The 26,207-nt window shown below is 40.4% G+C and overlaps 2 protein-coding genes across 3 annotated transcripts in view; one reads left to right on the forward strand and one right to left on the reverse strand.

The window, feature by feature from the left end:
* NSMCE2 (NSE2 (MMS21) homolog, SMC5-SMC6 complex SUMO ligase) overlaps window positions 1–21,152 on the reverse strand; it is a 136,148-nt gene extending 114,996 nt beyond the window's left edge. Inside the window, exons 1-3 of one of the 2 annotated variants that reach the window (XM_064442102.1) lie at window positions 21,030–21,129; window positions 20,056–20,113; window positions 16,934–17,081 (exon numbers count right to left, since the gene is read on the reverse strand). In XM_064442102.1, coding sequence (XP_064298172.1) covers window positions 16,934–17,066 — 133 coding nt within the window. In that variant the 5' untranslated portion in view covers window positions 17,067–17,081; window positions 20,056–20,113; window positions 21,030–21,129. Of the gene's footprint in view, window positions 1–16,933; window positions 17,082–20,055; window positions 20,114–21,029 lie in introns of both variants that reach the window. The other variant, XM_064442101.1, reaches the window with a different exon arrangement.
* A 43-nt stretch (window positions 21,153–21,195) lies between these two features.
* The window catches only part of WASHC5 (WASH complex subunit 5), a 28,135-nt gene continuing 23,123 nt past the window's right edge, over window positions 21,196–26,207 (forward strand). Inside the window, exons 1-3 of the mRNA XM_064442099.1 lie at window positions 21,196–21,291; window positions 22,546–22,846; window positions 25,133–25,278. Of these exons, the coding sequence (XP_064298169.1) occupies window positions 22,661–22,846; window positions 25,133–25,278 (332 nt within the window). The 5' untranslated portion in view covers window positions 21,196–21,291; window positions 22,546–22,660. The remainder of the gene's footprint in view (window positions 21,292–22,545; window positions 22,847–25,132; window positions 25,279–26,207) is intronic.

Here is a 26,207-nt window from a genome sequence, read left to right on the forward strand (position 1 = left end):
ATCTCTGAAGTTGTTTGTTGAAAAGGTAGATACTTCCATATGCTTTGAATATTTTCCAGTTTCTGTTGAAGAGAGCTTACAGACAGAACACAACCAAGGTTAAAATAAAGCAGTCTAGAAAGCCAATGTCCCATGCAAGCAAAGGTCAAGTGATGTTCCCCACACAAAACATCCAATTCAGCATGAATCACATATTGATATGGTACATGAAGTGCTAACCAGGCAGCAATACTAAAGCTAGGACTTTCAGAGCCCATAATTCCTCAATATAACAAAAAAAAAAAAAAAACCAAACACCAAACCAAAACCAAAGCCAATGCAAAAAAACCAACCCACAACCTAATCCTCTTACACAGACAAGGCAAAGGCCAAGACTGCACACAAACTGCTAGCATAATGAAAACCAGCAATTCATTCTGCCTCTAGCAGCCTCCTTTGCATAAACCTCTCTGTGAATTGGCAGATCTCGCCTTTTTGGCATGAATCGCTGGTATGTGGCACTCATTCTGTTGCTTGCATACTGGTAAGTGACAGAGCTAAATCTTTCCATTGCTGGAATTTCATTTCCCAAAAACTTCATACAAAAATTTCTCCTACTATGAGGAGATGCTACTTTGTTATCATGTGGCAAATGCACATCTCTGTGCAAAAAAGGGCAAGGCAATTCTGTGTTGCCTGGGTCTCTCACATATGCACAAATATTTAGGATTTTGAGAGGAAACAGGAATTTGTTTGATGGCTTACAGTACACCACAGATGATGGTGTCTCAGCATGTTTTTTTAGATAATGCTGTTATCTTTGTCCATAGAAGGAAAGAAGTAGCTTTGTGGGAGCCTCATGGCATTTAAAGGGGCAGATTTGAAAAAAAAGGAATATAAATTGAAACCGAGTGTGGAAATGTTCTGTAACGAGATAGGAAGAAGTAGAAGGCTCCCTCTGTTCAGTACTTAAACAGACCTGGTAAACTATCACATAGCTAACAGACGTTGTGTTATTAAAATAAATAAAATTCAGAACCATATGACTATGCTTGAGATCTGTGTAGCTGACACATACTGGTTGAGAGAATTTCCTCCCCTTAAAAATTATATGCTTTTGAATTTTGTTCCATTTAAAATCTGTTCTTCTAGAAAAGTGACTGGGCCAAATCTGTGCACTAAAGTAAGTATGTTCAGTGGAGGAGAAATCTTGATTACCTTGAGATTACCTTGAGACATCAGGACAGGCTACATACCTCCAAAAAAGCATGGATGAAAGTTTAGTCTAAAAATACTGAAGAAATACAGAATTTGAATGAGTGATAGCATACCTAATTCACTCAAAAAACAGCTGTGAATTAGACCCACACCCACAAGTAATAAACTTTTTTTAAAAAAAAAAGTCTTGTGAAAATGTCACATTTATCTACCCATACAGTAAAAAGTCTACTCACCCACTGCTTACTAAGATGATTAGTAAGGAAATCACAAGTTCAACTTTATTCATCTGCTTAAGAAAAATAGGAAAGAGTTTGCAAGGTTGATTTAACTCAGAAGATATTATTGTCACTTGACATTTACATGCAATGTATAATTCCATTCCCACTTACAGTCTGGGGAAAGCCTGTTAAAATACTTCCTTAATGTGTGAACACTTCTTTGAATTGTGTTCTTTTCATCTGCCACCTTCTCCTTAAGCCAGCTGGCTCCTTTTGTTAAGTCTTTTTTAATAAGAAAGTTCATTATATGTAATTTATGGAACAGTTTGAGATTGTCACCTTCTACTGAGTGCTACAGCACAGGCATATTTCAGAGCACTCTATAGCATTTGTTGATAATGTTAAAAAAGTGAGGAGTTTCACACACGTATATCCTGAACAACTGTAGCGTGAGACTAATCAGAAAGACCACATCTCTCTTCTCATTTTCAGCCACATGAACCAGCCCTCCTTCGATTTACATGTCAGACTACTCTTCCCATTTGCAAAAGCTAACACCTTTGTGGAAGCTACAGAAGTTGCTTACATGGGAAAAATTATTAGGAAGGCATTTAAATATCTTTCATCATCTCGAGCACAATCAGCGTACTGTCCTGCTTAATCCTTTTGCTGTGGCTTTCTTATTTCTTAACTCTCCTTCTCCTTCATTACATGTTTCTGTATCACTTACCTCTCTCCCCTTCTCTTCCTCCTTAACCAATTCCCCTGTACGTGCTCTTTTTCCCCCTGGGCACTTGCTAGCCTGGTTTTTGATTTTTTCTCTATTAGCAAATGGTATCTTCCTGGTGATGACAACCTTTGGGGGTCACCTCCTACTTTCTCTCATCCTTTTATATAATAGCAGCTCTAACAGACTAATGGCTGTTGATTTTCTTTTGTCGACATAACGATCTATTAACACACAAAAAAACCCCAAACTGAACAAACTGAAACAACAGTAATGAAAAAGGCATAAGCTCCCCAGTCGTTAATGGTAACTGCTACGTATTGCACAGTTTGAGAACTAACCTAATGCAAACAGTGCCTGAAAATGTGGCTGGGGCAGCAATGTGAGTGATGGCAGGTTACCTGGCTATCGCTGCATGCCCTGCACAGAAGGTTGTGCTGTATGATGCTCGTGATGAATGCCAGACCCTTGTTCAATGTGTAAAGAGGGCTACAGGGATTGTTCTGAGGTTGTTTTTTTTTTTCAAAAGGAGCTGATTGTATGCTGAAAATTTTGCAGGTGCCTCCCTATCTCTGTATCACATAGTGTATAATTTGGGCAAAGGCTCTTCCTAGACCAACAAGCATGAGACTAAATCCTGCCAATTGCACCTCCCTTCAATAAGCTCTTTCAGTATTTCAATGAGAGAGCAACACAAATTACTCAACGCCTGGAAAGTGTGACTTACATCAAGACTGACTAGAGCAGCTCAACCTGCGGAGTTTAAGTAAGATATGCTAAAAGTGACTCGTTCATGACCTACCACTACCATCCTGAAGATTTCTGAACATATTGGGCTTTTTGATTATCAAACAGAAACAAAAGATCCAGTGCCTGAAAACTGAAACAAACCTAATGAAAAAGAAACTACAAGGTTCTGTGTCAAACAGAGTTGAGCTGTTTATTCAGATATGGGATCGATTCCCTGTCACTTCAGTTGACTTTTTGCTGGACTGTGGGTTTCACTGGTAAATTTTCTTTCCATAAGCAGTTTTAGTAGCACATTTTTTGAATCAGTGTCATATTTTCTCTCTTCACATAGTATTATTTATTGAATCATAGAATCATTAAGGTTGGAAAAGACCTCTAGGATCATCAAGTCCAACTGTCAACCCAACACCACCATGCCTCCTAAACCGTGCCCTGAAGTGCCATGGCTACACACTTCCAGGCATGGCAACTCCACCACCTCTCTGGGCAGCCTGTTCCAGTGCCTGACCACTCTGTCAGTAAATAAATCTTTCCTAATACCCAATCTAAACCTCCCCTGACACAACTTGAGGCCATTTCCTCTTGTCCTGTCGCTTGTTACTTGGGAGGGTTACTTGGGTTACTTACCCACCTCACTACAACCTCCTTTCAGGTAGTTACAGAGAGTGATACGGTCTCGCCTCAGACTCCTCCAGGCTAAACAACCGCAGTTCCCTCAGCTGCTCCTCACAAGACCTGCTCTCCAGACCCTTCCCCAGCTTCATTGCCCTTCTTTGGACACACTCCAGCAATGTAATGTCCTGGTCCAATGTCAAGGTCCAATTGATCCACTAATAAACATCAGACTATCCTCCTGTAGACATGGCTGAAGGATCCACTCTTAAGTCTTATTTTAGTGCAAATCTTCACTTAGCGTCCTGTGTCTATTTTAGTAGTTCAAACCATTTTTTATCACCTATAATGGTTACTGGAGATGTGATACTTCCTCCTTGGTAATTCACAAAAGGTAAAGATGACACCTTTGCTAGGCCGTTGGTTTCTGCTGCCTTTTATTTCCCCTGCACGCACATTTTTCCAGGCTACATATCTCTCCTATCTTTTGCAATCACCTACCGCCATTACAGACAACTCAAATTATTTCTAGACTCTTGCAATATAATTTCCACAAGCACAGGAGACACAAGCAACAACAGAAGTGAATATCTACACAGGAGTTTTAAATATTCAGATGTTCATACATCCTCTCAAAACACTCCTGACACCTCTTTTTATAGAAGGGAAACTGATGCCTAGTGAACTTTAATGACTTGCCCAAGGCCACAGTGACAATGCCAGTTTGAAAGCACAGTTGTTCCTAGCCTCAAGGCCTCAGCAAAATCAGACTTGGAGCATCTCAGTTGTTTTACCTTTTTCATATAATGCTATTATCAGTTCCTTGTTTTTCTTGAGAGAAAATGGGAAAGAACATGAGAAGTGAATAAAAAAACCTATGAAAATTATAATTAAAAATATTCTAAATCTACAGTTTGGACAACCAACCTCTGCTTGTCCTCCAAAGGATAAAATTTTTCATAGGTCTCAGTGTCAGCAAATATAAGGAAAACACAAGTCTTACATGTGATTCTGAATGATAAAGCAAACATCCCCAATTAAATTATTGGAATTTAATCAGTAAATATTATAATCTTCATTCTTCACTAGAGTGACAGCATGCTGTATAATATTGGTGTAAATGGAAACATCTTATAAAACATGGATTTAAGCCAGAATTCATTTTTAAGTTTTCTTTTTTAAATTATTTTTAGCTGAAAGTATTTAAAACCTCTCCTAATTAATTCTACATGCACTGACAAGAAAGTTATTTGAGTATCAAAAAAAAGAGAACGGTAAAAAAACAGTCGCAAGTTCTTGAATTCTTGAAGAGAAGAACAAAAAAGAGAAAGGAAAAGAAAGGAAAAAAGAGGAAAAAAAAAAAAAAAAAGAGACATGAGTGTCCTGTGTCTATTGGTAGGGGATCAGGATGAAGGTTTCAGAATGATCATGTCTGCATAAGGGCTTCTTTCTTGTTTTGACCAAACTGAGAACTCGTCAGCACAATGCTTACTTTTAACCCAGATAAATCTTTCCCTAATGGAACGAATCAAGAAAAGAACTACAATTGCTTTATATTCTTAATCTTTCTGAATGCTGCCAACCCCACATTTTTTTCTACTTTTGTGGGTTCCTCCTCCCTCCCTAGTTATTTAGGCACACAATTAGATCTCTGAAAGCTAAAGACTGATCTACTCAAATTGATAAAAATTAAAGCCTTCAGAGTGGGTTCTTCAAAGCCCACACTACTTTCTATATATACTATATGCCTCTACATTTAAACAGGAGTTAGCAGTATTTTCTTATTGCCACATTTCTGTGGCAGAAATATGATGATAAGAAAATGACAGATTAATATACTACTAAGAATATTTTCATACAGTAAATTATTCAGATAAAATATTCCTCTCTGGCTTTTGTTCAAAGAGGTTGATTTATCTTTGCGCCAAAGAGCCCACACAAGACCTCTGCAGTACTTCATAGTATTTTGAAGCCGGAACAGACCATTAGGATCATCTATTCTGATCTCATGCATAGTAGAGGCCAAAGAACCTCACCCAGCAATTTCAGGCATATAACTTACAGCTGTAAGCTCACTCATTCTCTCAAGGTTAACATCACTAGTGTGCAGAGGGTCTGCAAAAAGGTCTGTAGAACATTTAAATCCCACTTGTGATCTATTTTGAAGACTGCTGAGAATTTATGAGGTCTGGGACACAGAGAAATTTATAGTGACTATGGGTACATGAGGTAACCCACCAGGTGACTGCAAACCTCCCTAACTCATAATGACCTTTGGGGAAGAAAATTACCCGCTTCCTTTGGAAAATACATAAGAAAACACTATACACACACGTACATATGTATGTATGTATGTATTTGAAATCAGACGCTATGTGAATTCCACCTACCGAAACCTGAGAAATAAAAATTGTGCAGTTTTCATCTGAGCACTCACAAGAATTCTGACAAAAACCGAGACTGTCCGGAGTATGACCTTCTGTTCAGGTGCAAGCTGTCAGTACATTTCCACAAGAATGCACTGAAGACAGTTATTCAGCAAGCTGGCTTTAAATCAAGACTGGATTTCATTCTGAATGATACTCTCTAGTTCAACCACAACATACCAGCTTCAGGCAACAATAATTGTACAACACGCAATGATCTGTATTATGCAGGAAGTCAAAGAAGTAGATCATGCTGGTCCCAAACAGCTTTAAAAATCTAAGATCTGATAACACTAATTCTCTTCCTTCACCATTAACCTTAATCCTCCATTTATATTTTAGTGTACTAAATGCAAGAGTACTGTTATACAGCACCAACACCTCTAACTCCATTCTAGGAGTGAGCTACTGTTGTGCCACAGCAGCTGACCGCAGCAGGTGAAGGAGCAACAGCACAAGCTGCAGGAAAGCCTTTGCTGCCACCTAATGGGTTTTCCTCTCTCCTTCGAGAACTGCAAAAGTTGAGGGACAAAGATACTTAGAGGCACTCAGCTTACAGAGTACCCAAAATGAAAAAGAGCCAGCCGAACAAAAGCACACTGCTTAATATAGCTACTTTCCGCTCGCTGCACTGTGTTCTTTTTAGAGTCAAAATTCCAGCTAGGAAATAATAACAACCCCACATATTTGTTTCTTCCAACTTTGTATGATTACAGACTACGGTCAGGGTGGTTTTTGGATAAATATAAAAGAAAACAAATCTTTCATCACAAGTCATATTTTTCCAGATTTTGAAACAAGGCAGATTTCCAAATTCTTATTTTTCAGACAGTTTCTCTGAAGAACAGCCTTCAGAACCAACCAGTGTATTCCAGCAATGGACTAATCAGTGCTGGCTATAAATGTTGTAACTTTTACACTGTAATTACTAAAGCACAAAGGCAGGACAAAAAAATTAATCTAACCCTCTCTTCTCAAAATTTTCATATAATCATAGAATCACTAAGGTTGGAAAAGACCTCTAGGATCATCAGGTCCAACTGTCAACCCAACACCACCATGCCTCCTAAACCATGCCCTGAAGCGCCTTGCATACACATTTTTTGAACACCCCCAGGGATGGTGACTCCACCACCTCTCTGGGCAGCCTGTTCCAGTGCCTGACCACTCTGTCAGTAAATAAATCTTTCCTAATCCCCAATCTAAACCTCCCCTGACACAACTTGAGGCCATTTCCTCTCGTCCTGTTGCTTGTTACTTGGGAGAAGAGATCAACACCCACCTCGCTACAACCTCCTTTCAGGTAGTTATAGAGAGCGATAAGGTCTCCCCTCAGCCTCCTCTTCTCCAGGCTAAACAACCACAGTTTCCTCAGCTGCTCCTCACAAGACCTGCTCTCCAGACCCTTCCCCAGCTTCATTGCCCTTTTTTGGACACGCTCAAGCAACTCAATCTCCTGGTCCAATTGACCTAGTCCATTGTCCTGGTCCAATGTCAAGGTCCAATTGACCCACTAATAAACATCAGACTATCCTCCTGTAGAAGAGCATAATGCACAAAGTGTAATTTTTTTGTCTTCAGAAAAGTATTTCACAAGAACTAAACCAGTTCTTTTTGTTTCAAAAAATAAAATCACTTGAAGAAGAAATACTTGAAGTGTGACACCGTTTACCTACCTACTTCAAGAAAATATACATATCTTCCTCACTGTTAGTTGAAAGGTTAAATACCTATAAAACAATCCAGGAAGCACAACATAATAGAGGACACTCATAAATTAAGATTAAAAAAAAAAATCTTTCCTAAAAGGATAAACCTTGAGTGAGTAATTTGAAGAAAAGCAAAAAGTAGTATTTTTGAGAAAGGGAATTGGAAACTTTTTATCTCACATACCCCAAAATACAAGTTTACTTTAAACAACAGGAAAAGAACCTTCCCAAGAAGAAAAATGCCATTTTGGTGCCTACACTGAGTTTGTGCATGCCACCAATTAGTACCACAGACATTGGTGTAGCAACAAAGCAGACCAGTTAACAAACAGCTTCTGGCAGAAAAATGCGTGGGGTCAGAAAGAAACTTCCGATGTGAACAGCCTGGTATCATGAGGGAATTCTTGCAGCTTCACAGGAAGCATCTGGTAGAGGCTAACACAGAAGGGTTACTGAACTTCATGGATCACTGGTCTCTCTTCATTTTCTACAGTACCTTCTCTCGTAGCCAGAAAACGTTTTTATATAGCAAGCGTCAGTGAAAAGCCATTTATCTCCAGGATGGACTCTGACATTCTACACTTACATACTCCAACAAGAAAAAAGAAAAAAGAAGAAAAAGATCCTGCAACACTTACTTGAAATTTACTCTAACCTAAAGACAATTTAGTTAGAAATTAGTTAGAAATTTAGAATTTACTTTAATTCTGAGAGACTGAGGCACACTATTGGGGATTTCAAATCCAGGTGAGATTGTTCCCTCATGTCCATGAAGAAGTAATGGATTGCTCAATTCTAATGCTATTCCTACACTGCATATAAAATTGTTTGCTATTTTTCCCACAAGAATCTTCACAGATGTATGGACTCGCAGGGAAAAACAAGGTCTGATTCCTCATGCAGGGTCCCTATAACACAGGCCACAGCTTTGTCCGTTATGAGGCCACTATGAGGTGGAGAGTGACCTAACAAAACCACAATTCATATGCGAAGGAAGGTAGGATTTGCAAGAAAACATCTGGACACAGCTTATCTTCCCTGGACAAGAACAGGATAGCAAGTCAAAGTTTAGTCCTGCTCATTTCCTCAGTCAGCAGACCTTCATGCTACCTCTTACTCAAGCATGTGTACTACATACTATAGTATACTATTTATACTACAGCCTGTTCTCAGGACAAGTACCTTATGTTTTGGTTATTTTTATGAAGCATGGTGATGTCTAACACCATGGAAACTAACAGAGCATGAGAATTTTAGAAGCACAGGTGTTGGCAGGTTCATTTCTGGATCCCAAAGCAATCACATCATGCACAAGAACTTGCCAATGTTAAGAGTCATGTTATATTATGGTACTGCAGGAATCCTGCATTTGAATTTTCAATGAAAAATGAACTAGGAAAAAAAAAGAACAAAGGAAACAACCAAACCATTTTATATTCAAACACAGCTACAGAGTCCAACCTTATACTGGAGTTTGCACAACTCCAAGTAGGAGAAGTTTTAGGTCAATGACAGAGAAACCTCCATCGAAAGGATCCCGGCTCTCAGTGATGGACCAAGTTACAATCTTCAAGTCTGACTGTTATAGGTTGCTGCAATGTGTTTAGAAAGCCTACTTCTACTCTTACTGCATGTAAGAGTAGTGGATATTCCATAGAAACTCATGAACCAACTGTCTGTTAAAAGGTTGCCAATAATTTTGTAAAACTAGGCTGACCACCACGTCTATATTCCCTACGCTCCTTCCTATGTCAACAAGAGCCAGCAATGTTTAGAGTGATTCCTGTTTAACACCATTTCAGGAGAGCAGTGAGAGAAATCAAAGTGCTGTGGGTAATCTCACAGAGCTAAACACACACTGAAAAAAAGATCCTACACTACCAGCTGCTGTTAGACTAGTATTTAACAGGCATCATGACACAAGTGAATCCCAAGCAATCTGGAGCATCGAGAGCAGACAGTAAAAGGAGGACATTGCACATGTGAGATGCAGTGCAGCACACATGAAGAAGAGCGCAGAGACAGCTCTGGGCAAGGGGAAAGGACAAATGGGATAAGCAGCCAGAGCTGAGGTAAGACCTGCTGGCAGAGAGAGCAGGTTATGGAATAGGAAACAAGCAGACAAGCAGGAAAAGCCAGAGCTGTAAAGGGCTAACAATCTGGGGCACATGCCAAAGAATCGGATCACTAACACTCTGTAAGACCCACAGGCCTGCCCTGTACATACTGGTGAGCAGAAAAATCTTTCAAAGTGTGGAGGAAGAGAGGAGGAGTTCTCATGCAGACCCTGATACTGCTACAGGAAGATGCCTGCTGTGGAATATAGATGGCAAGCAGCCACGCAACAGCAACAGCAAGCATCTGACCATGACATTTCAGGGTAAGTTTTTGAAGGAAAAGAAAAGCAGCTCATTTTTTTCCCCAAATAAGATTAGAGTTCAGGTGCAACAACTGCTTCCCACCCAGCTGTTCTACACTCCAGGGCCTCTTCACTTCACAGTGGGAATGTGATGTGTGGTTGGAAGAAAGTCCCAGACATCAAGGAAGCATCTTGCTCTCTACTTGAAAGCTAATTAGAAAAAAAAAATGTATCTGTTAATGCTTTATAATGCTTTTAATTAGTTTTATGCTAAGAAATTCTTATCATCTTGTCTGCAGCTAGCATACTGTCCAGCCCTCCCAGTTATTTCCTATTTGTACTGGACATACCTCCCAGTCCCACACAGCTTTAGCTCCAGCCCAGAGACAAAAGCAACAGCCCCTCTAAAGAGCAAGCTGCTGGGCTGGAAGCCTGGAGATAACTACAGGTTAGTCTTCTTCACTCCAGTATCTACAACTCGCTGTACTTCACAGTCCCATATTCTTGAAAAAGTTTTGCTGTTTTCTGCTGAGGAGCTGGGTGAAACTGCCATCCTCAGCAAGTTGACAGAATTCACACCCGATGACTTCAAGCAGAGCTGGGAATGGATGCCTGTCCTGGATATGTCAGACCTGTACTGGGCCAGCAGATTCACATCATTATCAGCACATCAGTCAACACGCATGGCAGGTTACATCGATTCCAGAAGCACAGAATAAGACTTATCCTTCAGATATTTCATATGATGTCCAGCAGTGCTTTCTAACTCTTTGGATTACTTTAAGTAGTTTAAGTAAAGACAGTTCAGCAACTAAGAGAAGTTAAATTAGCAAACAGCTGTTCCTCAGTGTGCAGAGGTGTCAATACAGGGCTTGAAGTTCAATATTAGGAGCATTACAATTGAGAGATGTTGCCAAACAAGTACTGACTTAGTGAATTCTTTTTTCAATCACACTACTGAAGCTCAAACAACAGATTGAGGCTAAATTTAGGAACATGCAAATTATAGTAGAACTTAGCTGATTCTACTTGCATTATAACTGACTTCAGTGTCACCTCAAATCCACATATCTAATAGGACTCCAATCCAGCAAAGGATATAAGCATGTGCTTAAGCTTCAAAATATACAGACCACTCTGAAAGTTGGCATACCACTCAAGAATTTCAATGTATCCTTTCCTTCAGTATTTTGCTAGGTTGGGCCACAAAACATCCAATAGTATTTTGAGCACGGGGAGGACATACTGAAACCAACTGTGCACAGTCTGTTTATCTGCTTACGTGGTTTTTTGTATAGTAACATTTTAAAATGTTTCTATACCACAGTGGTATTCTTGAAAGAAGAGAAAAATATGACCTCTAGACAATGTCAGTATCTAATCAGCAGAAAGACTGAGATGGACATAAAACTTATCTTTCTTTTTAACTCATTAAAAAAAATGAGTTTTTAAATTGGTTGTTTCCCTTTGACATTCAGTTTGGTGAAACTCATTTTCACCCCTAGATATAAATCCTTAATCCTTTACAGGATCTTTAAAAATTTTGTCTCTTTGCCAGCACACGCTCACAACACAACACCACAAAGATGCTCAGTGCTACAGGTCTGCAGATTCTTAATGGACAGGGAGGTCTTAACCGACAATTCACCTTCATAGACATCAACAAAGTTATTTGAAAAATAAAAGGTTTTCAGGATCTGATGGATTAAAATTATTCTTCACCTAAATTAACAGCAGTTAACAGGAACTCTGCCTCATTTTGCTAGAGATCCTACATGTTCATAAATGAGCAACACCTGACCTGAGTATTTCACACTAGTAATTTCTTTTCATCAGTCTATAGGACTAGAAAAAATTGGATGTAAATATATTAGTGGACTAAGCAATAAATCCTTGATGAAATTAAGACTTGGTTAAGTGCAATTTTGGCAATGAACCTTACAGTAGTCCAAGTATCTCATCCTTACGGCACACTGTGAACAGTGGATTCCTTAGAGGAAAGAGACTTGGAAATCACTGCGGTTAGAGCCTAACTTAAGATTTATCTCCAGAGTGCAGGAGCAGTGAACAAGATGCTAGAAGGCACAAAAGAAAGGGGAGTTAGTACAAAGCTGGGAGCAGATTCTGCTGTTTATATCATTAGAGGCCTCACGGACACTTCAGACTGTTTTAATTCTGTTATGATACATTTTCCTTTTGACTTCTTCATGTGAGGTCTGTTATTATTTACAGTTCCACAGTGAAAAATCCATACTTCCATGTTATCTCTCACTAGGATTTCCAAAACGTCTCACAGCATTAAATAAAGCTTAAATGGACATGAATAATTTCAAATTTACTCTTGTGGAATGCAAACAGATGTCAAGAAAACTATATGCATAAGTAGAAATTAATGTGAATCTGCCTAGAAATATTGGGTATTAAATTTTTCTATTATTCATATGAAACAGGAAAGCATTGTTTTTATTTTTATTAGTATTATTATTTTACAGAAAGTAGTAAAATGAACTTGTTCAAGGACACGGAGAATTGGATTAATTGGCACATTCTGTCCTGCATTTCAAAATGTGGGACCATGTGATGACAGGCTATAAACTGTTAGATCTTCAAAGTCATCTGAATTGCAATTTATATCCGTCAAACTGATTCCCTCACTTTTCCAGATTTCTCTGGCTGCTATTTATTGGTGAGCTACAATGTTTAATTATTTAATTGAACCCTTCCTCCCCTGTCCGTTTCTCTAACAGTTGTTTATACTCCTCAGAATAGCTGTTTCCAGTGAGATTACTTTATCTTTCCGGAACAGAAAGTCAGAAGCTAAGGGGAAAATACCAAGTTAATAGGAAGTTTTGAGGACAATTAATGTGTGGGAGAAAAAAATAGAAAAGCAAAGAACCCCAAACCTGAGAACTGTATCCAGACTAAAAGACTCTGTTGTTATTGCCAGAAAATAACGGCCTTGTGTACGCCAACTATGAAGAGCGTTCATTTTTAAGAATATACCGAGTAGATGTACATAGGGCTCTTAAGGCAGAATAAATTTACCTACAGCAGCACAGTAACGAACAGTGGGCACAGTAATCAATGGTAGCATCAGTACATGTGCTGGCCTGCAGCCATGCCACCTTACCCAGACACAGATAAGTTCCATTTAAGCAGGACTGAAGTGAGTCAGTAGGTAGATGGCAGCTTCCTAAAAGGAATTTTGGTGCTGACAGAAAGGATAGTCTCAATCCAACAGGAGGCATTCTCCATCTGAAATTACTATTTAAATGAAAAGCCAGTGTTTGATTTAGTTCTGAAACTTTCCAACATTATGTCAAAATGAAGGTGTGAAAGATCTATTGATATTTATTCATGAGTAAGCAATTTAATCTGATGTCCCTGATGTCCAACTAAAAAACCCCTATCTGCCTTCTCCAATAAAGTTGTCTCAGTTGTTTCAGTTGGTGGAAATTTTATTTTCCTCTTTTGGATTATGATACAGTTACAATGTTTCTATATAGCAGCCATAATTCCCCAAAAAGAGTTTCATTTCCGTGGTGGTAAAGCAAGTAATCCTTGTAACTATTATTTACCTCAGAGAGGTAAGAGGCTTAGCCAGTGTTTACAAAGCATCTGAGATGTCTGAAGAAATGTTACTATGGGTTACATGGTTACCATAAATCATGGAATATCCTGAGTGAATTCCTGCCCACAACCTGGTACCTCTTCCTATCGGCAGCTCTCTGGTTTCACAATCAAACAAGTAGTTTTATTCCCTCTTTATTCTATGTAACACTACCACCCTCTGTTTACAATACAAAGCTTAAATTCAAAATCATTCTGAGAGGATTTTATAGTTTCCATAACCAGTGTAAGAGTTCCTTGTCCTCTGGATGGTTTAACAGGAGAGGACTTTAGGCTGCTCAAGGGTCATAGCCAGATCAACAGGCAGGTAAAGGGGCCAGCTTCTTTTCATGCTTTTTTTAACGTACATGGACGTACTGCTTACTTCCTATCTTCTTCTGCCCCCTAGTGAGCTTTGGTTTTCACTCCATCTGAACAATCATGTGGCTGCTTTATAACTTGCATGCATACAAAAGTGCTGAAACACTTTTTACATCCTGTAGAAGCGTCCTTCATATTGTTCCCTGCTAAACACATCAGAAACCAAACAGCCTTTTCTAGCCCTACAGTGCTAATACACAGGAAGTGATTTTTACTGAACAAGGAAACACCCACAAATTTGACATACCATAAAATGCCTTTAAAAATGTCAAAGAAAACTTAAATTTGTTAATTTATATTTCTCTGCTTTACTAGAGCTCTGAAGTTAGAAAAATCACACACAGGTTCTCTCACAAATCACTGTTTTATTGTTTAAAAAAGAAAAAAGAGGAACTACGGTATCTGCTGCCTAGAAAGCATCTCAAATACAGCACCAGAGCAAACCCACTACTGTACCTAAGAAAGCAGGGAAAAGTGATCCAGTTAGATCTTTTGATTTAACTTAACATCAGGTACCTTTATGGGAAGTCCCTCCATGACACTGCATTAAACAGCAGCCAGCCCAGCAAACACTGCATGGACTGTTCAATGAATATGCTTACCACTAACAGTTTTCAAGACGTGGCTTGTGGAGAATAGAAGCTAAGAGAGGGAACAGACACCACTTACTGCCTAACTTCACCTGCCTTTTCAGTTATCTCCAGATGCAAACACAATTTCTCATGTACTTGGTATGAAAATTTTTGGTACTATTCCCAAAAAAACAGCATTGTCCAATATTAAAGTCTAAAGGAACAAAATACCTTCACAGAAACAGTGCTTGTAAAATAAAATAATGGTCACAATAGAATTCTTTGCTTCTACAAACCCTAGCAATGAAACCTGTCAGAAGCTAGACAGAGTTAGATTTTTTAGTAACAGAAATTAAAATAATTGCAAATGGGACAGGAACGAGAATGCAGAAACATATTATCTAATGCTGGATCAAAATTAAGTTAATATTTTGCCTCAGAACATGAAGGCAAAGTAGGATAGATGAGTAACAATTCTAGAAATAGAAATTGCCACATCTTAGTTTAAGGTAAGAGCTGAACACTCAAGTATGGCAGATCAGACGATGCCAGTTTTAAAACACTGAAAGTATTTGTTTACCAAAAGTATGTCAAGCCACAGGAACCCCGCATCTTTCCTGAGGGCATTGTATAAGGAACATCAGAACTTGAAGCCCAGGTGGAGGAATCAGGGGAGTGAAAACCAAACCTCATAAAAGTGAGGAGCTTCACTCATTTGTTTGTTCCATGTACACATGGACATACGTCTGCAAGGAAAAGTGTAGGAGTAAAGAAGACAAGTATTGTTGAGTAAAAAGCTAACACCGTAACACCAGACCAAAGAGGTATAAACTACAAATACAGGCCTGGAATAGCTTTGCTTTAGAGCAATGGGATGGACTACGTTAAAAGGTCATACCTGATAATTCTGTAACTGATTCTACAGGAAAGCTGCCCCTGCTAAAATAAAATGAGTGTTATGGTCTAGGAGCTGTTTTCCAGTCACATGATGTAACTTAACCGTTACAAAGACTATAGGTATTTCATCAAGAGTAATGTCCTCCTCTCAGGATAGAATGATAAATATGGTCCTTTTGGTTACTGAATGAAATGCACAAAATAATTTCAAGGCTGTAATAAAGATAAACGTGTCAGAAGCAGGTAAGTGAGGAAGATAACATTTCCTAGGAGTATAATGCACAGACTTCCAGCTGCAGACCTGGACAGTGAAGCTTGAGTTGCCTTTCACACCTCCAAACAGGAATGCAACAAGGGCTTCTACTGAAAAGTGAAATCTGTCAAAGCTTTTAACTTTTGTACCAATAACTAATTTCTGTGGATTGTTATGCTGTCTTGGGACTGCAAGAATCCAGAACATTCAGTGTACTTCCACGTGTTGCTTACGGCAAAATAGGAGGTATGGTGACCACAAAAGGAGAGGAAACAACTGGTTATAGCAGTTTTACCTCAAAGGGAATCCCCATTTGACTGTTGAGACAAGCTTTCTATTTCCTCTACCCCGCTAGAAATGGCATGTCAATTGTCTCTGACAGCAGTACAGATAAAAAGCTCAAAGGAAAGAGAACTATCACACTAGACAAAGAGAAAAGCATTCATCCTGACTGTACATAAATCCTGGCTTAGGTGAGTGCCAGATTTATAACGAACAGCAAAACTTTTGTTTCAGAGGATTCTCTCTCTCCACTCAATTAAAACTGTTAGGGTTTTGGAGCTTTACAGTTTTTTGTTTTCTCCTAGTGAAAACATTATCATAGATGCAAGCAGAGAGAGAAATGGGATGCCTAATACTTGTCTTTGAAGAGCAGCTTTGCAGTGCACCTGTTACTGTGAAATAGCATTGACGAGACTGTTAGAAGTGATTACAGTCGTAAGGTACACCACTTCGCAAGTGTCCAAACTGAAGCACCCTAAAAGGGCCCGATTTGCAGCAGAGAAAGAGACAGCATTTTTAAAAAACTGCATCCCCTAACAGATGTCTCAAGCTCAAAATCATTAGCATTATTTTAATGTATCTTGCCCTAAACATCAAATAAAACACACACAAAGAAGAAGTATTAGAATGAAAAGCCATTTTATTCACCCACTTGAGAGGCCTTCTCCACCTCATTCAGCAACACTGAAGTTTTTACAAAGCTGTAGGGTAACAACAGGGTGTTACAAAAGCTGGGACAATGCTTGCCTGGTATTTACATTTTCACTGAATTTATCATTTAAGACAATGAAGTGACTGGGTTGAAAACACCCTGGTCTAGCCAGAAGAGCTACAGTTCCTACAACGAAGACAGATATTGGCAGCAACCGAGTCAAAATACATAGGCCAAGCACTCATCTGTCCAATTCAGGGTGCAAAGCAAGAGAGAATATACTTACTGAAACTTTCCACAAGGTCAAGGGCAACATGAGTAGCAATATCCATTCCGGTATTTATGTAAGACTGGCAGTTCTTCAGAGATGAAAGAGAGGAATCCACACAGTTGAATGAGATTCTCGCACCACCTGGCATCTTGAAATCGTTACTCTAGAAATAACAGATACAACATTTGGAATGCAGTTTACACCCAAAGAATTTGAGAGAGAAGACAGAAGTACAGATAGCTGACCATAAAGCGCTGTCAACAGAACCACTGAAACATCAGAGAGCAGAGATAAAATCTTAGCTCATGTCAGTAATTTCAGTGGAATGGCAATCCACCAGGGGTTTTCAATTCACCTTCTATTCAATATTAAGCAAAACTACACCACAGAAAGCAACCTGCAGATTTCATCTGCTCATACCTATTGCTTAACCACAATGAGGTTCAAACTCAATGATTTGTTTACTTGAAAATTACTGCTCTATTACAGATCCAAACAGCCCACACGCCCAAAAACTTCTCTGTGTTTTCTAGGCATATGATCAGTTAGGCTAGAAAGAAATATAACTTCACACATCCAATTAAGCCTCACCAACAAGCCTGTTTCAACAGCTAGCCCTTGGAAAACATAATCTAATAAAGGGCAACTGTTCCACGAATGTATGTAAGAGTAAATCATCTAGCATAATTTTAAATTAAAGCCCACTTACAAATGGGCCTACTTCCCCCAAAGATGTCACAAATTTTTAGTACCAATATTCCATTAGCACAGAACAGTGTTGCACAGGAATCATGTTTATCTTCTTTACCACCTTATTCCTTTGCAAAACTGATACACAACCTACAGCCTTGCAAGGTTTAACAGCTTCTCCTCTGTCATTAAGACAACCTTCAAGTGGGTTTGCTTATGCTGTGCCTATGCACCCTGTTCACATCAGTCAAGTTTCTTCTCAGAAATTCCGACTCCTTCTATTCCTTCTTCACGCTTTGCCACAACTCACTCAGACAATACGTAGCTATTATAAGAAACACGAATCTGTAGAATTTTGTACTTTAAGTCATAGGAAATAAGAAAAATTCTGCTCAGCTTTAGATACACAGCAGTTCACAACAAACCCCCACGAAAGTCTTGGACAGACAGAAATACTGCATTAGTCCATGTGAAAATTAACTGGTATGTTCAAGGGCTATTGGGGGAGAGAACCAAATTTGGCATATACCCGAAGTTTTATCTGAATTGTACACAAAATAACAAGAGGCCGAGTTGTTCTATCATCAGCATTTGACAAGCTATAATCCAACAGAAATCTGGAAAATATCTAAATAGAGAGGACAAAATTTTGCCCAAGCTTTGCATGCCTAAGGCTTTATCTCCCTCTGATACCTTCCCTGGGATTCCAGAGCTACACAGAACCACAGAATGGCAAGGGTTGGAAGGGACCTCTGGAGATCATCTTGTCCAACTCCCCTGCTTGAGCAGGCACACCCAGAGCAGGGGGCACAGGAATGCGTCCAGGCGGGGTTTGAATGTCTCCAGGGAAGGGACTCAACCTCTCTGGGCAGCCTGTGCCACTGCTCTGGCACCCTCATAGTAAAAAAAAATTTCCTCATGTTTAAGTGGAACTTCCTGCGTTCCAACTTGTGCCCATTGCCCCCTGGCCTGTCATTGGGCACCACTGAAGGGTCCAGTCCCATCCTCTTGATACCCACCCTTTAGATATTTATAGGTATTGATGAAATCTCCCCTCAGTCTTCTCTTCTCCAGGCTAAACAAACCCAAATCTCTCAGCCTTTCCTCATAAGGGAGATGCTCCAGTCCCCGATCATCTTCATAGCTCTCCACTGGACTTGCTCAAGCAGTTCCCTGTCCTTCTTAAACTGGGGGCCCAAAACTGGACACAGTACTCCAAATGTGGTCTCACTAGGGCAGAGTAGAGGGGGAGGACAACCTCCCTCGACCTGCTGGCCACACTCCTTTTAATGCAGCCCAGGCCTTCTTGGCCATGAGGGCACACTGCTGGCTCATGGTCAGCCTGCTGCCCATCAGCACTCCCAGGTCCTTCTTAACAGAGCCATTTTCCAGTAGTTCACCCCCCAACCTGTACTGGTGCATGGGGTTGTTCCTCCCCAGGTACCAGACCTTACACTTGCTTTTGCTGAATCTCATGAGGTTCCCCTTGGTCCAGCTCTCCAGCCTGTCCAGGTCTTGCTGGGTGGCAGCACAGCCTTCTGGTGTATCAGCCGCTCCTCCCAGCTCGGTATCATCAGCGAAGTTGCTGAGGTTACACTCTATCCCACCATCCAGGTCACTGATTAATATGTTGAACAGGACTGGACCCAGCACAGACCCCTGGGGAACACCACTAGTGACAGGCCTCCATCCAGACTCTGTTCCATTGACCACGACCCTCTGAGCTCCGTTGTTCAGCCAGTTACATCTTGTGCTCATCCTAACCTGAACAACCTTGTCACATTCCTCACAAATATCATGAAGACTATGAAAGCTGAATACCTGCTGTCATGCTCTTTTCTCTTCTATTGTTTTCTTTCACAATATTTCCTTTTATTCCATTTAAAAGATGTGTTTGGCCACTCAAGACTATCTTTTACATCACCATTTTTAGGTCACATACTTCCAACAGCATTTTAACAACAGTTCGAGTTCACCACTTGAACTGGTGAATTACATACAAATTGCCTTGCTCTCTATCCCCTTCTAAAGGTGCATCTTGCCACAGAGGAGCCAATGGCCTTCAACAACAGCTCCAGTTACCTCAGTTCATGCTCTCCCCACCAAAAGACAGTGATTGCTATCTTTACAGATCTTTAGAGGCTGTCAAACAACAGAAGACAAGGAAAAAGTTCCTTAGAACTCCTTGAAAGTAAAGGAAAATTATGCTTTTAAAGATTTAATAGCAAATGCATTCAGATGTTACATTATTTGACTTTCTTTTTTAAAACACCTGTTTGCCACTTAGCAAGACTGTTTGCATAGAATCTCTGTGATGATCCAAATATACACTATTAAATAGTTGCAAAAAATCATGTTAGCAGCTTTATCTTTCTAGGCCCATTTAGTGTATGAAAGTTAGCAGTGAGAACTTAATTCCCTTCTTGGACCTGGTAAATCTCACTTACTGAGAAAGCCTGCTGTTCTTTGGAAATTTCACAGATACACACTGTGAAAGGCAGGAATCTGAAAAAAAACAAGTGAAACGTTAAAAAGGCTTCTTCATTCTCTTGACATTTGTGGAAGCACTGAGCAAACTACACAGGACCAGAAGTTATTGTTTACAATATTAAATCATACCATTGCATTGGTAGTTTCATCTCAATTTGTCTTTTGAAAAGTAATTTAAGTACACTTGGACAATTTTTTTGTTTGTTTTTAATAAAAGATTATTTTTCTTAGACACTGTTTATGATCCCAAGCAAAGATTTCACTCTTGAATTTTCTAAGTGAATTCTTCAGCTTGCAGCTGTCCATTAGGCCTCCAGAGGAAAAGCCTCACCCGAACTGTTTTCAGAGCAGCGCTTTTAAGGCACTCTTCTTTGCCAGGAAGGTCTTCAATGGGTGCATCAATGAAGCACTTAAAATTCCCAACTCCCAACCCCCTCAGTTCTGGAAAACACAGCCAGCAAAATCAGAGCTGACGAGGAGACCAGCTTAGGCTACCGAGGCAGGGTTTTTTTCTTTCAACAATAAATTATCAAATGGCCCAGGCGTGATTACCAAGCAGCAAACTTAAATTGCAGTTTCCGTTCTGACACTTATTTTAAAGATTTGATGTCTTTATGCTTCAACATCCCAACTAGGAAGCAGAGATAAGGAAAAAAAGGGTTACTCGCGTAACACGAGATCCGCAGGTGACCGGTGCTCACTGACCACCAGGACTAGCGCCTCCCTCCTCAGTTCACCCGGCAATCACCTGCCCAAGGCAGGCGCAGCTTCCCCGCGGCGCAGGTCGGGAGCAGACCCCACCACGCAGGAGCCCCGCCGTGCCGGCCCTTCCCCGCATCGCCCGCCCGCCCCGGCCGCGGCCCGCCCCGCCCCGCACGGAGGGCGCGGCCCCGCGCCCCCGCGCCCCCTCCCCGGCGCGGCCGCTGCTCACCTGTCCCAGCCGCCGAGGCCCAAGGTGAGTCCTAGCGCCGAGACGGCCCCGCACCGGCGGCCGGAGCAGGCGGGCGGGCGAGCGGGCCCGGGAGGCGGGGCGGGCGGCGGAACCGCCTCATCAGCCGGCGCCGCTCCGCTCCTCACGGCGGAGCCGTTGTCATGTGACGGGTGGGTTCGGCCGCGCCGCACCGAGGGCAGCCGCCTCGCCGGTCCGTGCCCGCGGGCGCTGCTGCCGCTCACCGGACCGGCGGCGGGGCAGGGTGAGCGCCGCCGGGCGGGGGGTGGCACCAGCGGGGAGGCCGCGGGGTGAGGGGAGGTGGTGGGAGCCGTCGGCGGTTGGTCGCGCGCCGCGGGGGTTCAAGCCGTGACGGGGCGCGTTGGCGGGAGCCCTGAGGCGGGAGCCCTGAGGCGGGGGCGGTGCGGTGTAGCTGAGAGGCCCGCTCCGGGCCCGCCGGGGGAGCTCGCTGCAGCGGTAAAGGGCGGGCGGGCTCCCGGTTCTCGTTTTGGGGCGGAAGAGGCGCTGTCAGATGTATCTCAGTGGTTTGGAAGGTTATTGGTGAAAAGTGAAGTCAACTTGTAACTTCCCATAAATGTTTCTAAATAAAAAAGCTTATTTTTGGCAGTGCTGTGCACTGTGCCTTGCAGGAAACATGTCAGTAAGTGAAACCGTGACCAGAAGATGCAACCACAGCATGGAAGCTAGTCCTTCAGCAGTAAATAAAGGAATAGACCTGTATCATTTCCTTTTGCTGTAAAAGTCTTCCGTGTTGCTAAAGCCTATTACGATCACTTTGGCTGTATTTTTAAAGTGACTGTTATAAACACATCTTGAGGTGCTGGAGTGTGTCCAGAGAAGGACAAAAAAGCTGGTGAAGGGTCTGGAGAGCAGGTTTGGTGAGGAGCGGCTGAGGGAACTGGGGTGGTTCAGTCTGGAGAAGAGGAGGCTGAGGGGAGACCTTCTCGCTCTCTACAACTACCTGAAAGGAGGCTGCAGTGAGGTGGGCGTTGGTCTCTTCTCCCAAGTTAGTAGCGACAGGACAAGAGGAAATGGCCTCAAGTTGTGTCAGGGATATTTAGATTGGATATTAGGAAATATTTATTTACTGACAGAGTGGTCAGGCACTGGAACAGGCTGCCCAGAGAGGTGGTGGAGTCACCATCCCTGGGGTGTTCAAAAAATATGTAGACATGGCACTTCAGGGCATGGTTTAGGAGACATGGTGGTGTTGGGTTGACAGTTGGACTTGATCTTAGAGGTCTTTTCCAACCTTAATGATTTTCCTTGCTGCCATCTCCTTGTGTGGTTTCAATTGCTTCAGTATTTGTGATTGTTGAGTCAAACACAGCGTATGTGCTGAGGATTAATTCAGTGCATTTTTTCCTTTAACAAAGCTGTGAATAACTTATATTCTCAAATCTTTCCGATTATGAAATCTGCTTAAAAATCACATAGATTAAATGATCAAAAATATGAATATGAACCACTCTGAATGTGTGTGGTTTTGTTTTTACAGGTTATTAATGGAGCAGCTAGTTTTCTCATCAGACTTTCTTCTTCAAATAACCTAAAGACTAACAGCCAGAATCTGACTGCAGGACTTCTGCTGCTCTGTCACGTCCGGCTCCATCATGGTTGATTTTCTAGCAGAGAACAATCTCTGTGGTCAGGCAATTCTTCGGATTGTCTCCTGTGGAAATGCCATTATTGCAGAACTTCTGAGACTTTCTGAATTTATTCCTGGTGTTTTCAGGCTAAAGGACAAGGCTGATCAACAGAAGTATGGTGATATCATATTCGATTTCAGTTATTTTAAGGTAAATCCTTTTATTGTTAAAATATCTTAAAGCATTGCTGTCCTGCATGAGCATGCTTCAGGTTAGGAAACAGCCATTCCTGACTTTTGTGTTTATTACTAGCATTCTTCAGAGTTGACTGTTGTGACTTCCTACTTGCTTAGTTTTTACCAAAAATTCACAAAACTGAGATAACAATTGGGATATGCTTGCATGCTAACATTCTGCTTCTGGGCTGTCTTGTATTTTACATACTTCTGATCATACTCAGCCTCATCTTACTCATTTTAGTGCACAGAAACAGCCTAGGGAAGGTTCTGTGCTTAGGCCCCTAAGCAGAATATAAGTATAACCAGTACCTGCGCTGATAGTATCAGGGCAAGAGGAGGAGGCAATTTTAAGTGCATCAGCACAAGAGCAGTTCCAGCTACACATTTCAAAATGTTTGAATCATCTGGCCTGTGAACTTTGATGGATACTGATTATATAAGACTTGAGTATTGGATTCTGGTTTTCATTTTTAATTATTATTAATATTATTTCCTGCAGAGCCTTTAAATTATACTCTCACCAGCAGGTTCTGAGCCTGTGCAGTTGGTTGTTTTCCTCTGGAGCAGTACTGTGGGCATTACGCCCGTCTTCCTTTGGTTATCTGTAGCTTATTCTTAGCAGCCATGAAAACTGCTTTCTGCTTTCCTGTTTGACAGTGCTGTGATTGTTCACTGGACTTGTCACATGCACTGAATAAACAAATAAAAGCGGAGTGTCCATGAAAAGCCCTTGTTTCCCTTACAAAATTAAGCTTCTTGCAGTACCTAGTTCCCTCTATCATTCTCCAACATGATTAACAAGGAACTACAGGGACTGTCTAACCTGACTTTATCTGGATTGTGCAATTCAAGAAGTGTTAATAGTAAAGCAAGGGGGGAGGGTTGGTTTTGGGGTTTTTTGGTTTTTTTAGTAAGAGTTGCAAATTTCAAGCACTAATTGTGAGCCTTGGACATTGAAAACCCTGAGCACAAATAATTTCTGAGATACCTTTAGATCTAAATGTTTGTTAGAAGTCTTTTTTTAAAACAAATTACTTGAAAATTTGAAAGCAGATAGATATAATTGGTGAAAAGTACTTAAAATGTTAAGGTTTTTGAACATTAAGGAAGCACAACAGTGCTGCTGTTTTTCAGAGCACCAAAATCCATAAAAGATGTACTTACAAAGAAGAGATTGGAGAATTTACAGATATTTTCACTGCGCATGCACAATTCCTGTATTCATGATTCTTATAATTACCCAATGAGAAAAGATTTCAGATTTTGAAAACTCAGGCTGTTTACCTTGTGTATTTGAACTTCGTAGGCAATTTGGGGCCTGCTCTTATCCTTTGTTTTGTGTAGGTATTTTGTACAAAAAGAGAAACAAAAGAGCATGTTTAAAACCACACAAAAATTGTCAGCTGGGTATTAAGCTTGATATTTCATTTTAACTCTATTTTAATTTATTTTTATTATGCTTGTGTTGACTAAAGCCTTTTAAGCAATGATCTCATGCTGTGGAAGTTGTCTGTGCAATGACTTATTTTCATTCAGGTGTTAATAATATTTTCAATTAAACTAACTATTTTCATTTAGATGGTGGTGGTAAGACCAAATGGTGGTTACGAGAAATGTTGACAGTGCTAAATGTTTAAAGAAGTTTGTACCATTGCCTTAGGGAAGTCAGGTTCTTCATCCCAACCCTTTTTCCCCCACGGTCATTAATGACATCGTTTCTTCATTAATTTGGGGGACTAGTGCTGAGCTAGATCCAGAGTCTGAAAAAAAAAACCCAAAAACCAAAAGTTCTCTTATGGATCTAATACTTTCAAGCAGTTTGAATGCATGAGAAGGTGCTAAGCTCACAAGTGTTTGTGAGGCCTCAGTGTTATGGTTTCTAGCTGACAAATCAGTCAGATCAAATGTGTAAAGGAAAAAATTCCAGCAAGGAGATAGTTAGCTCTACAAAAAGCACACAGCAGCTTCAGATGCACTGGGGCTTTACCCAAAGCATTATTCTTTTCTGTTCAGTACATAGATTAAATTGTATTTACAATCATTGCAGATTGTAACAAAGTACAAAACTCATCTTTATGGAATCCATGTTCAATCATAAAGTAGCTTGGAAAACTACAGATCCTTGTTTTAGTAAGAAATGTCAATTCTGGTGTTGTATACGCAGTGGCAGTTGTATGTGTTCTGGGTCCTACTGAAGAGATGTCAAGCAGAGGTTGAAGTCAAATATTTGTTTCTAAAGATGAATTTCTTTTCACAGGGGCCTGAGACATGTGAAGGCAAACTGGAAGCTAAGCCTGAGTTACTGGATTTAGATGAAGAATTCCGTGAAAACAACATTGAAATTTTGACGAGATTTTATCTCGCTTTTCAGAGTGTACATAAATACATTGTAGATTTAAACAGGTATGGTATCTTAAAGATGTGTGAATTTTCTTAAAGACTGTTTAGTCTTAATAATGGGAAGCTTTTCCCTTAGACACCCAAAATTCTCGCTGTCAAAGCATATTCTTGTGCACCCGGAAACCTGGATTGCTGAAGCAAATGATAACTTTTACTCCTACTGTTGCTTACCAGCTTAATATATGACCTGAAAATATTTAACCTCTCTACGTCATTTCCTCAATTCTACGTTAGAGCTTATTTTTCTTCTTTATCTAGGAGATTGTCTTGAAGATTTTTTCAATAAAAGGAGACTTCATATTATTAGACTAAGCTTTTTGTGGTCTTGCAAAACAGAATATCAGACAGGTTTTTTCCTTAACTTTCATTGGCATTATTTTCCTGAACTTAATTTTTCAGTGGAGTTGCCATATTCTCAAGTTTGCTACTCTTACCTGTAAAAAACATGATGAAAAGTTCATGAAATACTCTAAGAAAAAGTTCCAGAGAATCTTAAGCATAAAAATTGTGTTACTGACCTTGTATGAAAATATTAATTAAAGATTAAATGTTTGACATTACTTTTTAATAAATAGTGTTACTGGAAAATCCTTTAATAGGAAGAAATTTTCTGTTAATCAAGATGAACATACTCGATTTCTAGCTCTACCTTCAAAGTTACAATTGAGATAAATTTATGCTATTTCCAGGAGATATTTTTGAAGTAACTTGAAAATGAGAGTTCTACTAAATTTTGGAGTAGAAGCCCTCTCAGTTCTCTCTTCTCAGGCTCTTGTCCATCTGTAAGAAGTTTAAGAGGATGTTAGCTGTAAGTTACAAAGTATCCTCTAGTGTCTTTCACATACCCCACCAGGATATGGAAGGAGGCTTTTGCCAACTGCTGGCTCTAGCTAGGAGTTTTAGCTGCTCATTTCATAGTAGAGCATCTCTTC

This window comes from Phalacrocorax carbo, chromosome 2, assembly GCF_963921805.1.
Source record: "Phalacrocorax carbo chromosome 2, bPhaCar2.1, whole genome shotgun sequence".
In the NCBI taxonomy this organism is placed as follows: domain Eukaryota; kingdom Metazoa; phylum Chordata; class Aves; order Suliformes; family Phalacrocoracidae; genus Phalacrocorax; species Phalacrocorax carbo.